The sequence below is a fragment of the Stegostoma tigrinum genome, chromosome 12, assembly GCF_030684315.1.
Source record: "Stegostoma tigrinum isolate sSteTig4 chromosome 12, sSteTig4.hap1, whole genome shotgun sequence".
Lineage (NCBI taxonomy): Eukaryota > Metazoa > Chordata > Chondrichthyes > Orectolobiformes > Stegostomatidae > Stegostoma > Stegostoma tigrinum.
The window spans coordinates 44,016,548-44,031,529 of NC_081365.1; the positions used below are offsets into that span (position 1 = coordinate 44,016,548).

Sequence of the window (14,982 nt, forward strand, 5' to 3'; positions counted from 1 at the left end):
TTAAGCATCAAGAATTGACGAAGTTTTTTTTTCTACTAAAACTAAGTACACAGTCTTCTATCAATGCATCTGACAACTTATTTAAAATTTAAGTAAAAATACACAGTTTCTAAATTTTACAGAACTCCATGTGCAAATTACCTTCCTAATCTCTGCAGCCTCACTCCCCACTAACTGCCATTTTTAAGAGTCAAGTTTCACACTTGACATTTCAGTAAAATGCAGTGAAAGCTTCTTCATTACAGGCAAGAACTCATTTCCCAGGAAAAAAAACATTGCCACTATTTCGAAACTACAAACCTGAACTGCTTCCAGAAACCTCGAGGCACATAGTACTGCAATCTTGAGGCGGCCAAATGCCCAAAAATAACTTGCAGATGTCTCAGGACCCCAATGTTGTATTCCTTCCGATCTTCAGTTTTTCCAATTACAGGTTTGTCATAATGGTGGTGGTAACTGAAAACATCATCTCTAGGATCAACATTGCTCTGTAAAAACAAATCAACCGAAATGAAAACAAACTGATTCTCAACAAAAGCCAAATGCACCAACTCAGCTGCTTAATGATTAAACCTGAATATATATAATCGCACCATCAAAACAGCTAAAGATATGTTCAGAAATTCTTTTGCTAAGCACAACTTTTCTTTTGCGTATCTAAAAATAAAATGGATCAGACCTTTCAACTGCAGGGTATTTAATAACAACTGCTGTTAATTTGACTTATACTCATCAACTGAAAAATCCTTGGTTCAAGATAACAAAGTGTGGAGCTGGATAAACACAGCAGGCCAAGCAGCATCTTAGGAGCACAAAAGCTGATGTTTCAGGCCTAGAATGTTCTTCAGAAAAGGGGGGTGGGGAGAGGGTTCTGAAATAAATAGGGAGTGAGGGGGAAGGCAGATCGAAGATGGATAGGGGAGAAGATAGGTGGAGAGGGGGAAGACAAGTTAAAGGGGCGGGGATGGATGGAGCCTGTAGAGGTGAGTGTAGGTGGGGAGATAGGAAGGGGATAGGTCAGTCCAGGGAGGACAGACAGGTCAAGGGGGCGGGATGAGGGCAGAAGGTAGGAAATGGAGGTGCGGCTTGAGGTGGGAAGAGGGGATAGGTGAGAGGAAGAATAGGTGAGAGGAAGAATAGGTTAGGGAGGCGGGGATGAACTGCACTGGTTTTGGGATGTAGTGCGGGGAGGGGAGATTTTGAAGCTTGTGAAATCCACATTGATACCATTGGGCTGCAGGGTTCCCAAGCGGAATATGAGTGGCTGTTCCTGCAACGTTCAGTGGCATCGTTGTGGCACTGCAGGAGGCCCAGGCTGGACATGTCATCTAAGGAATGGGAGGGAGAGTTGAAATGGTTCGTGACTGGGAGATGCAGTTGTTTATTGCGAACTGAGCGTAGGTGTTGTGCAAAGCTGTCCCCAAGCCTCCGCTTGGTTTCCCCAATATACAGGAAGCCACAACAGGTACAGTGGATGCAGTATACCATATTGGCAGATGTGCAGGGGAATAGCTGCTTGGGGTGGAATGTCTTCTTGGGCCTCGGACGGGGGTGAGGGAGGTGGAGTGGGGGCAAGTGTAGCACTTCCTGTGGTTGCAGGGGAAAGTGCCAGGTATGGTGGGATGGAGGGGAATGTGGAGCAGACAAGGGAGGCCCGGAGTGAGTGGTCCCTCCGGAAAGCAGACAAGGGCGGGGATGGAAAAATGTCTTTGGTGGTGGGGTCAGCTTGTAGATGGCGCAAGTGTTGGAGGATGATGCGTTGGATCCAGAGGTTGTTGGGGTGGTACGTGAGGACGAGGGGGATTCCCTTTTGGCGGTTATGGGGTGTGAAGGGGGAAATGCGGGAGTCATGGTCCAGGGCGTTCTCAACCACTGCGAGGGTGGGGGAGTTGCAGTCCTTGAAGAATGAGGACATCTGAGATGTACACGAGTGGAATGCCTCATCCTGGGAGCAGATGCAGTCGAGTTGAAAGAATTGGGAATATGGGATGGAATTTTTGCCGAAGGTGGGTGGTAGGTGTATTCCAGGTAGCTGTGGGAGTCGGTGGGCTTGAATTGGATATTGGTTGCTCGGTGGTTGCCTGAGATGGAGACAGGGGTGTCCAGGAAGGGGAGGGATGTGTTGGAGGTGGTCTAGGTGAAGTTGAGATTGGGGTGGAAGGTGTTGGTCAAACGGATGAACTTTCGAGCCCCTCATGGGAACACGAGGCAGCGCCAATACAGTCAATGTAACAGAGGAAGAGGTGGGGTTTAGGGCCAGTGTAGGTACGGAAGAGGGATTGTTCCACTTAACTTACAAAGAGGCAGGCATAGCTTGGGCCCATGCGGGTACCCATGGGCACCCCCTTTGTCTGCAGGAAGTGGGAGGAATTGAAAGAGAAGTTGTTGAGTGTGAGGATGAGGACGAGTTCGGCTAGGCGGATGAGGGTGTCAGTGGAGGGGGACTGGTCAGGCCTGAGGGGCAGGAAAAAGCGGAGGGCCTTTAGGCCATCTGCACGTGGAATGCAGGTGTAGAGACTGGTCGCCCATGGTGAAAATAACGTGTTGGGGACTGGGGAATTGGAAGTTCTGGAGGTTGCTTTAAGTGTCAGCTCCTCACAGGAGAGGGCAGAGAATGTAATAATGTTACGAAGAGTGAAATTTATGATTAGGCAAAAGCAGTGGAAGGATTCAGGAGGGCAACCAATAAAATGAGGTGCATGCCGTGGTTGGTTCGCTCTCCAAGCTGGTACATTAGTTCGCAGACGTTTCATTGGGTAGCATCAATGCAGTCTCTGATGAAGTGCTGTTGTGTTTCCCGCTTGGTATTTAAACTCTAGGGACCACTGATGCTGATTACTCATTTCTGCTATTTCTTTGCAGTGATGTATACATAGGGTCTAATTCTGTGTGTTTATTGATGGCTTTCTTGGTGGAGAACCAGGCCTCTAGAAATTCTCATGCTTATTTCTGGCCTGTCCGAGGATCCTGATGTTGTCCCAATTGAACTGGTGGTGATTCACATGGAGAAGGAGAACCACCGGTTCGACTGGGACAACATCTGGATTCTCAGGCACGCCAGAGACAAGCACGAGAATTTCTAGAGGCCTAGTTCTCCACCATGAAGCCATGAATAAAAACGTAGACTTATACCCTATGTATACATCACTGCAAAAGAATACTGGAAGTGAGGTAATCAACTCCAACAACCATGAATACCAGGCAGGAAAACACAACAGAGCTTCATCTGAGGCTGCACTGATGCTGTTACCCAGCAGGGTAATGAAACATTTGTGAACTACTGAACCAGCTTGATGAGCAAACCAACCACAGCATCCACAGCCCAAGCTACAAACCTGTTCAAGAAAGTGAGGTGCATTTAATGGGTTTTTTCCTTTTATTTGGCGGGGGGGGAATGATGCTGGTGGTTTGGTGATGGTGCAATACCAAAGGAGAACAGATTGATTCAAATTTCAGTTTAAAATCTTGAGTCTACTCACAATAAAAAGGAACAAGAGTCCACTTTTGATAGTGACTCTCAGTGTCAGAGATGTTGATTTTAAATCATTAACACTAATTAGATTGTTCAAAGGGTATTTATACTTTCAATCATTTATTTCAAAACGTCTAGTGTGTTCAGTTTGTCTCTCCGGCAGAAAAAAATAATTACTTCATAATATTTGACCAATGTCAATGGTAAAGCAGGCAATGAAACTGATTTTGTGAAGCCAACAGTACAGTTTCAGAGATAATGGGAACTGCAGATGCTGGAGAATTCCAAGATAATAAAATGTGAGGCTGGATGAACACAGCAGGCCAAGCAGCATCTCGGGAGCACAAAAACTGACGTTTCGGGCCTAGACCCTTCATCAGAGAGGGGGATGAGGAGAGGGAACTGGAATAAATAGGGAGAGGGGGGGAGGCGGACCGAAGATGGAGAGAAAAGAAGATAGGTGGAGAGAGTATAGGTGGGGAGGTAGGGAGGGGATAGGTCAGTCCAGGGAAGATGGACAGGTCAAGGTGGTGGGATGAGGTTAGTAGGTAGATGGGGGTGCGAGGAAGGGATGGGTGAGAGGAAGAGCCAGTTAGGGAGGCAGAGACAGGTTGGACTGGTTCTGGGATGCAGTGGGGGGGGGGGGGGGGGGGGGGGAAGAGAGAAGAGAGATAAGAGCTGGGCTGGTTGAGTGGTGCAGTGGGGGGAGGGGACGAACTGGGCTGGTTTAGGGATGCAGTAGGGGAAGGGGAGATTTTGAAACTGGTGAAGTCCACATTGATACCATATGGCTGCAGGGTTCCCAGGCGGAATATGAGTTGCTGTTCCTGCAACCTTCGGGTGGCATCATTGTGGCACTGCAGGAGGCCCATGATGGACATGTCATCTAGAGAATGGGAGGGGGAGTGGAAATGGATTGCGACTGGGAGGTGCAGTTGTTTGTTGCGAACTGAGCGGAGGTGTTCTGCTAAGCGGTCCCCAAGCCTCCGCTTGGTTTCCCCAATGTAGAGGAAGCCGCACTGGGTACAGTGGATGCAGTATACCACATTGGCAGATGTGCAGGTGAACCTTTGCTTAATGTGGAATGTCAGCTTGGGGCCTGGGATAAGGGTGAGGGAGGTGGTGTGGGGACAAGTGTAGCATTTCCTGCGGTTGCAGGGGAAGGTGCCGGGTGTGGTGGGGTTGGAGGGCAGTGTGGAGCGAACAAGGGAGTCACTGAGAGTGTGGTCTCTCCGGAAAGCAGACAGGGGTGGGGATGGAAAAATGTCTTGGGTGGTGGGGTCGGATTGTAAATGGCGGAAGTGTCGGAGGATGATGCGTTGTATCCGGAGGTTGGTAGGGTGGTGTGTGAGAACGAGGGGGATCCTCTTAGGGCGGTTGTGGCGGGGGCGGGGTGTGAAGGATGTGTTGCGGGAAATACGGGAGACGCGGTCAAGGGCGTTCTCGATCACTGTTGGGGGAAAGTTGCGGTCCTTAAAGAACTTGGACAGTTTCAGAACTTGGGACAGCACCTTTTGATGTTTGCATTTAACTGCACATCCAGCCCTTACTTCAAGTTGCTGCACCATTTTTGCAGGAATAGATAAAGCACCATTAGCTTTACCATTATTTTTGAAATACAATCCAGCCTAATAATATCAATGAGCCACGTATATAGAACTATGAAGACTGTTGCAAATAACAAAATTAAAACATATGATACCATAGAATATACTGTTTTTCTGCATTTAAGGATGGGTTTCCAAAACATTTAAGTATGAATACAAAAGTCAAAAACACATGCATATTTCAAGAAATTTCACTACATTAACAAAATAAATTTAAAAATACTTCCAATATATTGTTGTTTCTGATGACATTTAGCAACAGCTTGGGTTTAAAAAAAGGTGTTGCACAGAGTTCAAGATTTAAGCTTTTCACAATACACTAAAACTTGTTTTGATGTAAAAGTAATAGCTGTAACTTATGTTCACCTCATTATCCTGCTTCTCATCACCAGATGTATCATCATCAACATCACTACCAGTGCCTTCAATAGTAAGGATACCATTTCTAATAGCTGGGATCATGTACAGCTGCTGAATAACAGAGTTCATGTAACACGTAGCACCAGCATTCTTTAATCCTACAAATCCTTTCGATGGTCGCGGTCCTACTGGTGGCAAATATTCCCACTCTGTCAATGCTTCACAACCTAAAAAATTGAAACTTTACAATCAGTGATTAAAATTTCAGACAGATTTCAAAATGCCACACTGGAACACCAGAACATTTTCAGAAGTGGTTTGCACTATGGACTTCTCAATGAAACGAAAAAGGTTGAAGCAGATCAAAACTACTACCACTGCAGTGGAAAATTAAATACTGATCGAATGTGTCTGTGTTGTGATGACTGTACCATGGGATATCTTAGAGGATAGCTAATGTTTGGGTCACACAATTGAGATAGTTATTGTTTTGAAGAAGCTAAATAGAGGGAGCCTTTAAAAAACATTTCACAAACACACCCAGTAAAAATATGGTTTTAACTAGCTTAAGTTATTGGGTACTCAAGTATTTCATATTCAATTCTTATGGTGTAAAACATTAAGTGAAGTTATTATCTGGTGGAGATAACCACACAGCTATCACTAATTTTGCAACGTTACACCATTAAATTTCTTTTGTTCCTAGAATGTGGGTAATCAGTACCTGGAATAAGTTCAAACCAGCAATATCATTCAAGACAGACTAATGGAACTTAAGACTGAAATGAAGACATGAATCAGCAAGTCTTAAAAGATCCCGCAGAATTGTAGGTCCATTATTTGTAATCTTCTAACATTGTTCTTGACTCTGAACATCTCAGCAGAATGCAAAACCACAAATTTAACACTTCTGTTTAAGGAAAGGAAATAGAAAGCAAGAAACTATGGACTAGTTAGTCTCACACTTGTCACATGCAAATGCTTAAATCCATTCACAGGATCCTGGTAAACATGTAGAAAATTAGAATACTAACAGGAAGATTCAACATGGTTTTTGCCTCAAAGGAAATCATGTCTGACAAATTTATTAATATTCTTTGAGAATGAGGGTGGATAAAAGCTAAACAACAACTTAGGATCTGTGGATCGTCAAAAACATTCACTAAGGTGCCACACAAAAGGTTAGTAGACAGGAATTATGGTAGCAGGTCATTTTATTATGGATGCAGGACTGAGAAAATGGAACCAGATTTGGAAAATATGGGTGAAAATTCCAAGATAGCCAATTGTAACTTGCAGAGAGCTGCAGGGATCAGTGTTGGAGTCTAAACAATTTACAATCTAAATGAATGTCTTGCACAAAAGAATCCATTAAACTGCAGCAAAATATGCTGATTCTCCAAAAAGTACAATTGCAAACAACAAACTGTGATACTGCAAAGAGATATTTTTAGGCTATGAGTGCACAAAAAAATTGGTAAATCTATGTATTATGTGGGAAAACATGTGCGCGCCCACTTTGGAGGAAGTATAGAAACACAGAACAACAATTCAAACAGACAGATTGCAGAATGTTGCAATACAAAGGGTGCCCTTGTTCATGAACCACATGAAGTCATCACCCAACTGCAGCAAGTAATTAAGGTGATAAACTGAATACCAGGATAAGGTGGTGTAAGCTGTATGAACACAGCAGGCCAAGCAGCATCAGAGGAGCAGGAAAACGGACATTGAGTCGAGACCCTTCTTCAGGAAATTTTCCTGCTCAGCCTGCTGTGTTCACCCAGCTCTACACTTGTTATCTCAGATTTTCCAGCATCTGCAGTTCCTACTGTCAAAAAACTGAATACTGGCCTGTACAGGACATTGGTGAAATGCAGCTGAAGTACTTTGTACAATTTTGCTTACATTAAAGAGGAACACACTTCAATTTGAAGCCATTTAAAGGAAGATTCACTTGGTTGATTTCTAGGATGAATGTGTTCTTTTACGAGGAAAGGTTTGGCAGTTTGAGTCTATACAGAGTACCAATAAAAACAGTCTCATTAAATGGAGTGTTGACATGGCAGATAGATATCTTTTCTTTTGTGAAGGATCTAAACCGGAGAACACATTTCACAAATAAAGGATGATATATCACAGACAAAAATGAGGGGTAATTGCTTGAGTCAACAGAATTTGGAAGTTTTTTTTTACCCCCCCCCCCCCCCCGCCCCCCCACCCCCCAAGCTCATTATGGAGGCTGTCCTCATTGAAAATATTCAAGGCCAAATGAGAAGATTTCTACTTATAAGGATTATGGATTCAGGCCGCAAAGTAGAGTTAAGGCCACAATCAGATCAGCCACAACTTTAATGAATGGCAGAACAGGGCTTGCTATTTCTTATGGAGTCTGCATCAACTACCAACATAGGGATGCCAGGATGGTTCTCTTTTTCAAAGAGTGCAATTTCTGTATTGATGCTGCTTAATAATGTCATTGGTTCTTCGTGTATTAAAGACTCAAACACATTTTAACCTGTACTATTAAATTGATAACACTAAAACACAGGTTAAAATCAGAAAAGACTGCATTATGCTGTTGCCAGAACTATTAAAAAAGTCATTGTAAACTTCATAATTCCTAAAACAATTATACATAGGACAATATCTTCATTCATAATCGAGTTCAAACAAAATTGGCTGAAATAGTAAAAGGCAAATATTTCATGAATCAAAATAAAAGCAAAGAAAATGCAAGGAAAAAATGGACATTTTATGTAACATGCTTCCTTGAATGTTTCGCTTTTTGTTCCAACATCAAATGCAAAATAAAAGCCAAAAGAACTACGGATGCTGTAAATCAGGAATAAAAACAAAGTTGCTGGAAAAACTGAACAGGTCTGGCAGCATCCATGAACAAACAAATCAGAGCTAATGTGTTGGGTCCAATGACCATTCTGTGGAAGGTAAACCAGGGAACATACCAAACATTATCTCAGTCATCTTTACACATGACTACCCATCCATGTTAACATATTTCTTTCTCAGTAAAGGTAACACTGGTCAAGTTATTGCTCTGAATTTGCTACCACTTTCATGCCATTCCAGAAGCTATTCTTCAGTTATGAGTTCCTGAGCATTAGCAGGCTGTTTTGATGGTAGGGCACAGAACAAAAGTTAAGCTCTCCACACTTTAAAAGGATGAAACTTTGGGATTAAATGCTAGAAATATGTAGGTCAGGCAGCATCCATGGATAAAGAGTTAATGTCTCAGATTCTGATTAAGTGTCACCAACCTGAAATGTTAACTGTTTGTTGGCTTACTGATGATGCCTAACTTGCTAAGTATTTCCAGCCTTTTCTGGTTTTATTCCAATTTTGCAGGCCTTAGTCATATATGTGTATGATACTGGGCTTTTTAACCTGTCAATTTTAGGGACATGAGGAAGGAAAAAATATGAATGGAAAAATCATATCCATTTAGAAAAATGAGCCAAGAAATAAGTTAAGACCTTGGTAACAAAGTTGACATAATTTCACCTGATAATGCACATCTCCTACATAATTAAAAGCAAGAATTTTGACTCTGCCCAGCGACAGCAAAAGAAACTTTAACACCTGTTGCATCATATCTAGATTTGCATTTATAAAGTGACTTACATGTCCATAACACATCCCATGGCCCTTTACCACCAATGTAGAAATTTTGAATTGGAGTTATTGCTGTAACAAAGCAGTGGTGAATTGAGCCCTCAAACCATAAAAAGATCATTTATTTTTGTGATGCCGAGGGACAAATGTCAACAGGACACGTCTTTATCAACAAAATTCAGTGAAACAATATTTTATGCTCAAGGTGGACAGAACAGGTCTCAGATTCAATATTTTATCATAATGATGTCTCCTCCTAAATGTTTATGCTCAAGTCCCTAGAGAGATACTTTGATCTGTAGCCTTTTGATCAGACAAAACTGCTCTCAACTGAATCATAGTTGAAATAGCAAAAACAAAGCAATCATTCAATGAACTTCATGCATTTACTGCATTCATGAAGACTACAAACATTCATCTACATGCTCACCATTTTATCTAATGAACAATTTTCAAATACCTGCATAATACATATCCGTCATAGTATCCACTATTTGTTTCAGATTTTGCACACAGCCAACAGCCAGTGCTACCAACAACTCAAAGCTGGCATTGATTGCAGCAGGTGCACTACAGACTGGAATGGCTTGCTCAGATGGCAATTCTCCACTCTTCTTATACTGCAGATAAACATTAGAGGCTGGAAATATGAAGTCATCTATCAGTTCCTATCGATTCAAGGTGAGAGAGAGAGAGATTTTAGTTACTCATTTAGTTTCAGTGTCTACAGTGCATAAACAGTAAACAATTACTTCAGAGAAAAACAATCAATTCATGATTAAGATTCCCAGAGTGATACGATAGTCAAATGGGAGCTGAGCAAAGTATAACCATTTGGGGAATTTTAAAAAATGGTTTTTTAAGTTGCCAAAATATTAGGTATTTAGAAATGTGTTGAAATGTTGTGCAATTGCTTAAGCTAACTCAGACTTATTTTCCACCAAGATTCAGTCTTTAAGCTCCAAAAACTAGTGAGATTATGACTGTCAAACGCAAATCAGTGTTACAGTCTAAAACTGGAAAACTTTACAATTTATACACAGAAGGATAAGTAAATAGGTGACAAGCCATAATAAACTTAAGTGCTTATGTCAAACTCTTAAATTCAATCCGTTGACCATTCTCTCCTGCTTAAGACATTGGCTGACAAAAACCTTTTGGAATCTGGAATCAAATGTTTCTTGGGTAGAAATGAAATATGACCCTCAGTCACGAAGGGCACCAGTAATCCAATCTTGGACAATTCTACTCCTCCACCTTAAAGAACATTGCAGTTCACCATTTTGTACCCACATCTTGCCCCAGATCCTAAAAAGTCATGATGATAATGTAATTATTTTACTGGTTTTGATTGTGCAGTAATTTCTCAGATAAATAGAGATTAATTACTTTGCATGCGCATAGGAAATACAAGTATGCCATAAAATGCATATAATCCCCCATGGTATTGCTCATAGCAAGTTGCCAAATATCTTGCTACAGACTGAGATTAGAGGACATAATAAAGCATTTGTCAACAAAAACCTATGCAGAAGTAACAGACAAAGTGAACCAAGAGAAATAGAATTCTAATTTTGGTGTGCTGGTTTTACATAGTGATACAGGCAATGGCCAGGAGGAAATGAGCAAAACTACAGAGTATATAACTGCACACAAAAAAGTACAACTGTATTATTATACTCTACTTCTACTGTATAAACTGCAAAACAATTTGAATACAGGACTAATGAGACATGAACAATTTCTTTTTTAAAAATTACCATTTGAGAGCTTGTGGCAATTTGAATGCAAATGCAATTCGATGACAGCACGACAGCCTTAAAAAAGAGTTCTGAAGTGGTATGAAGGAGAAGGAAACATTTGGGTTGTGCAGAGAAGGGCAGTCACAAGTTGGAGAAAAATTGCAATTGCTAACATATGATAAAATGTACTAGTATTGAGAAGCACAAAAGGTAACACTGATTAGAATGATTTTGGGCAGTTGTGAAAGGGTGAAAAGGATAGAAGGCCTACAGAGGAAAAGTATAAATTATTAAGCAGGTAAGGGAGATTCTTCAGAAGCCTACCAGTTGTGCCAGCTGCCTTAGACTATAAAGGAAAACAGGATTGGGGAAACTTTAAAAAAACTACAGTAGGCATAAGTGGGTCAGAGAAATACACACACGTGAAGCGTTCACATCAAAAACCCTTCCAATCTGCTCCACAGTTCAATGAAGTTGAAATTCATCTGTGACCCAACTCCATCTCCTAGTCCTTGTCCCATAATCCTTTATTCCCTTTGGCTCTCAGAAATCTAAACACCTCACATTCAAGACTGACAACTGATTCAGCATCAATGCTGTGGGCAGTAAGAGTTTCAAATATCTACTACTTGAAAGGTCTAAATAATTTTTAGACTATGCCCCCTAGACTCCTAATCAGATACACTTTCGTCTCACATAGCCTATTTGACCCCCTTAATAATCTGAATTCTTTGATCAAATTGCCCCTTAACCTTCTGAATACAGGCAATAAACCCCCAGTTTGTTTAATCTTAAAATTTTACCTTCAGAGACCAAATGTTACTCGTGTACCCTCAGACTCCTTGCAAAATCAGCCTATACTTCCAGATACAAATTCCATCAGAACATCCAGTTCAATTACACCCAGCATAACCAAGTACCTTGGATTTTTTTAGCGTAGTCTTGTTTTTTGCCTTTTTGTTCAACATCCTGTTAGAAGAATGATAGGTGACCGCATTGAAAGACAGCATTCTTAAAAGCCTTGACAGGGTAAATGAAAATGTTTGCTTTTGTGGGACAGCCTCAGATCAGAGGGCACGGTTTCAGAATAAAGAGGTACCTATTTAAGACTGATGAGGAGGAATCTCCCTCAGAGTTTAGTGTTTCGAGGGCAGAATATTTGTGCATATTTAAGGCCAAGACAGATTCTTGATTAGTTGGAGAATCAAGAGTTACGGGGCAAGGGTAGGAAAACAGATGTCAACCGGGATCCTATTGATTGGTAGAGCTGGCTAAAAGGCTGAATAGTCTATTTTTGGTCCTATTTCTTATGCTCCCCAGGGCAGGTTTCCTGTGACACTATTTGACATAGATTTCTCTCAGCTGAGTGAATAGGCTGCTCTTGCCGCCTCCTGTGCACTGTTGAGGCAGCACAATGCTCATGTGCAAATAAAGCTAACTGCTCCTTTTTCATTACCCTAGAGGTCTGTAATAGGGGAGAAGGCAGCAGAAATTAACAAAGGGGATGCTAATACAATGCATGAGAGAGAGAGCGCAGCAGAAGTAAAATCCAAAAATTGGGTCTACAGAAAGAGCAAACAGGAAATCACCAATCACCACAGTTATCATGCAAAACAGTAAGTTATGAACCAAAACTGGTGAACTCAATACGATTGCTCAATACAATTGCTCCCCAGAGGAGCTCGAACAGTTCATCCACTTCACCAACACCTTCCACCCCAACCTTCAGTTCACCTGGGCCATCTCCAGCACATCCCTCACCTTCCTGGACCTCTCAGTCTCCATCTCAGGCAACCAGCTTGTAACTGATGTCCATTTCAACCCCACCGACTCCCACAGCTACCTAGAATACACCTCCTCCCACCCACCCTCCTGCAAAAATTCCATCCCCTATTCCCAATTCCTCCGCCTCCGCCGCATCTGCTCCCACGATAAGACATTCCACTCCCGCACATCCCAGATGTCCAAGTTCTTTAAGGACCGCAACTTTCCCCCCACAGTGATCGAGAACGCCCTTGACCGCGTCTCCCGTATTTCCCACAACACATCCCTCACACCCCGCCCCCGCCACAACCGCCCTAAGAGGATCCCCCTCGTTCTCACACACCACCCTACCAACCTCCGGATACAACGCATCATCCTCCGACACTTCCGCCATTTACAATCCGACCCCACCACCCAAGACATTTTTCCATCCCCACCCCTGTCTGCTTTCCGGAGAGACCACTCTCTCCGTGACTCCCTTGTTCGCTCCACACTGCCCTCCAACCCCACCACACCTGGCACCTTCCCCTGCAACCGCAGGAAATGCTACACTTGCCCCCACACCTCCTCCCTCACCCCTATCCCAGGCCCCAAGATGACATTCCACATTAAGCAGAGGTTCACCTGCACATCTGCCAATGTGGTGTACTGCATCCACTGTACCCGATGCGGCTTCCTCTACATTGGGGAAACCAAGCGGAGGCTTGGGGACCGCTTTGCAGAACACCTCTGCTCAGTTCGCAACAAACAACTGCACCTCCCAGTCGCAAACCATTTCCACTCCCCCTCCCATTCTCTAGATGACATGTCCATCATGGGCCTCCTGCACTGCCACAATTATGCCACCCGAAGGTTGCAGGAACAGCAACTCATATTCTGCCTGGGAACCCTGCAGCCATATGGTATCAATGTGGACTTCACCAGTTTCAAAATCTCCCCTTCCCCTACTGCATCCCTAAACCAGCCCAGTTCGTCCCCTCCCCCCACTGCACCACACAACCAGCCCAGCTCTTTCCCCCCCCCACCCACTGCATCCCAAAACCAATCCAACCTGTCTCTGCCTCCCTAACTGGCTCTTCCTCTCACCCATCCCTTCCTCCCACCCCAAGCCGCACCCCCATCTACCTACTAACCTCATCCCACCTCCTTGACCTTTCCGTCTTCCCTGGACTGACCTATCCCCTCCCTACCTCCCCACCTATACTCTCTCCACCTATCTTCTTTACTCTCCATCTTCGGTCCGCCTCCCCCTCTCCCTATTTATTCCAGTTCCCTCTCCCCATCCCCCTCTCTGATGAAGGGTCTAGGCCCGAAACGTCAGTTTTTGTGCTCCCGAGATGCTGCTTGGCCTGCTGTGTTCATCCAGCCTCACATTTTATTATCTTGGAATTCTCCAGCATCTGCAGTTCCCATTATCTCTGAACTCAGTACGATGTCTGGAACACTATAAACATATAAATTAAAAAGGAACTGCTGCCTATCCGACCATTCTTCATATCTAAAATTCCCCATGCCTGTCAACATCCTGATAAACCTTTTCTGCGCCCGCCCCTCCCCCAAAAAAGCATGCACATCCTCCTGGTAGTGTGACTAGAACTGTATGTAGTATTTGCAAGCATGGCCTACTTGAAATTCTATGGAACAGCAGCATAACTTGCCTATCCTTATAGTCAATACCTCTTTCTATGAAGGAAAGCATGCCGTAGACTTTTGTTAAACCACCTTATCTACCTGCACTGCCACCTTCAGTGATTTTCAGACCTATATACTCAGATCCCTATTAACATCATACTTCCAAGGCTTCTGCCATTCACTATAATTTACACTTTTACTTGACCTTCCAAATGCATCACTTCACGTAGGTCCAGGTTAAACTCCAGCCATTTTTTTGCCCATGCCTCCAACTGTTGTCTTCAGGTGATGGCAGTGATCTGCCTTCTTAAACTGTTGCTTTGAATGCTGATGGAGCTGCACCCATTAGACAAGTGGGGAGTATTCTACCACATTCTTGACTTGGAGGTGGTGGCAGGCTTTGGAGAGTCAGGAAGTGATTACTTGTCGCAGTATTCCTAGCCTCTCAACTGTTCTAGGAGCCAATATAGCAGGTCTAACTGTGTTTCTGGTCAATGGTAATCCCAAGATTGTTGGTAGGTGGGAATTCAGTGATGGTAACATCACTAAGTGTCAAATGGATCGTGATGAGATTATTTCTTAATGCTGGTGGTCAGGGCCTGATATTTGTGTAGCGTGAATGTTACTTGCCCTAGACATCCTCCAGGTCTTGTTGCATTTGAACATAGACTGCTTCAGTATCTGAGAAGTCGCAAATGGTGAACATTGTGCCATCATCAGCAAACATCCCCACTTCTGATCTTGGAGGCAAGGTTGTTGATGAAGCAGCTAA

At 43.2% G+C, this 14,982-nt stretch overlaps 1 protein-coding gene across 2 annotated transcripts in view; it reads right to left on the reverse strand.

The window, feature by feature from the left end:
* usp9 (ubiquitin specific peptidase 9) overlaps window positions 1-14,982 on the reverse strand; it is a 230,651-nt gene that overhangs the window by 63,007 nt on the left and 152,662 nt on the right. For both annotated transcript variants that reach the window (XM_048541510.2, XM_048541511.2), the window contains 3 exons: window positions 9,533-9,740; window positions 5,446-5,666; window positions 301-488 (listed from right to left, as the gene is read on the reverse strand). In XM_048541510.2, coding sequence (XP_048397467.1) covers window positions 301-488; window positions 5,446-5,666; window positions 9,533-9,740 — 617 coding nt within the window. The remainder of the gene's footprint in view (window positions 1-300; window positions 489-5,445; window positions 5,667-9,532; window positions 9,741-14,982) is intronic.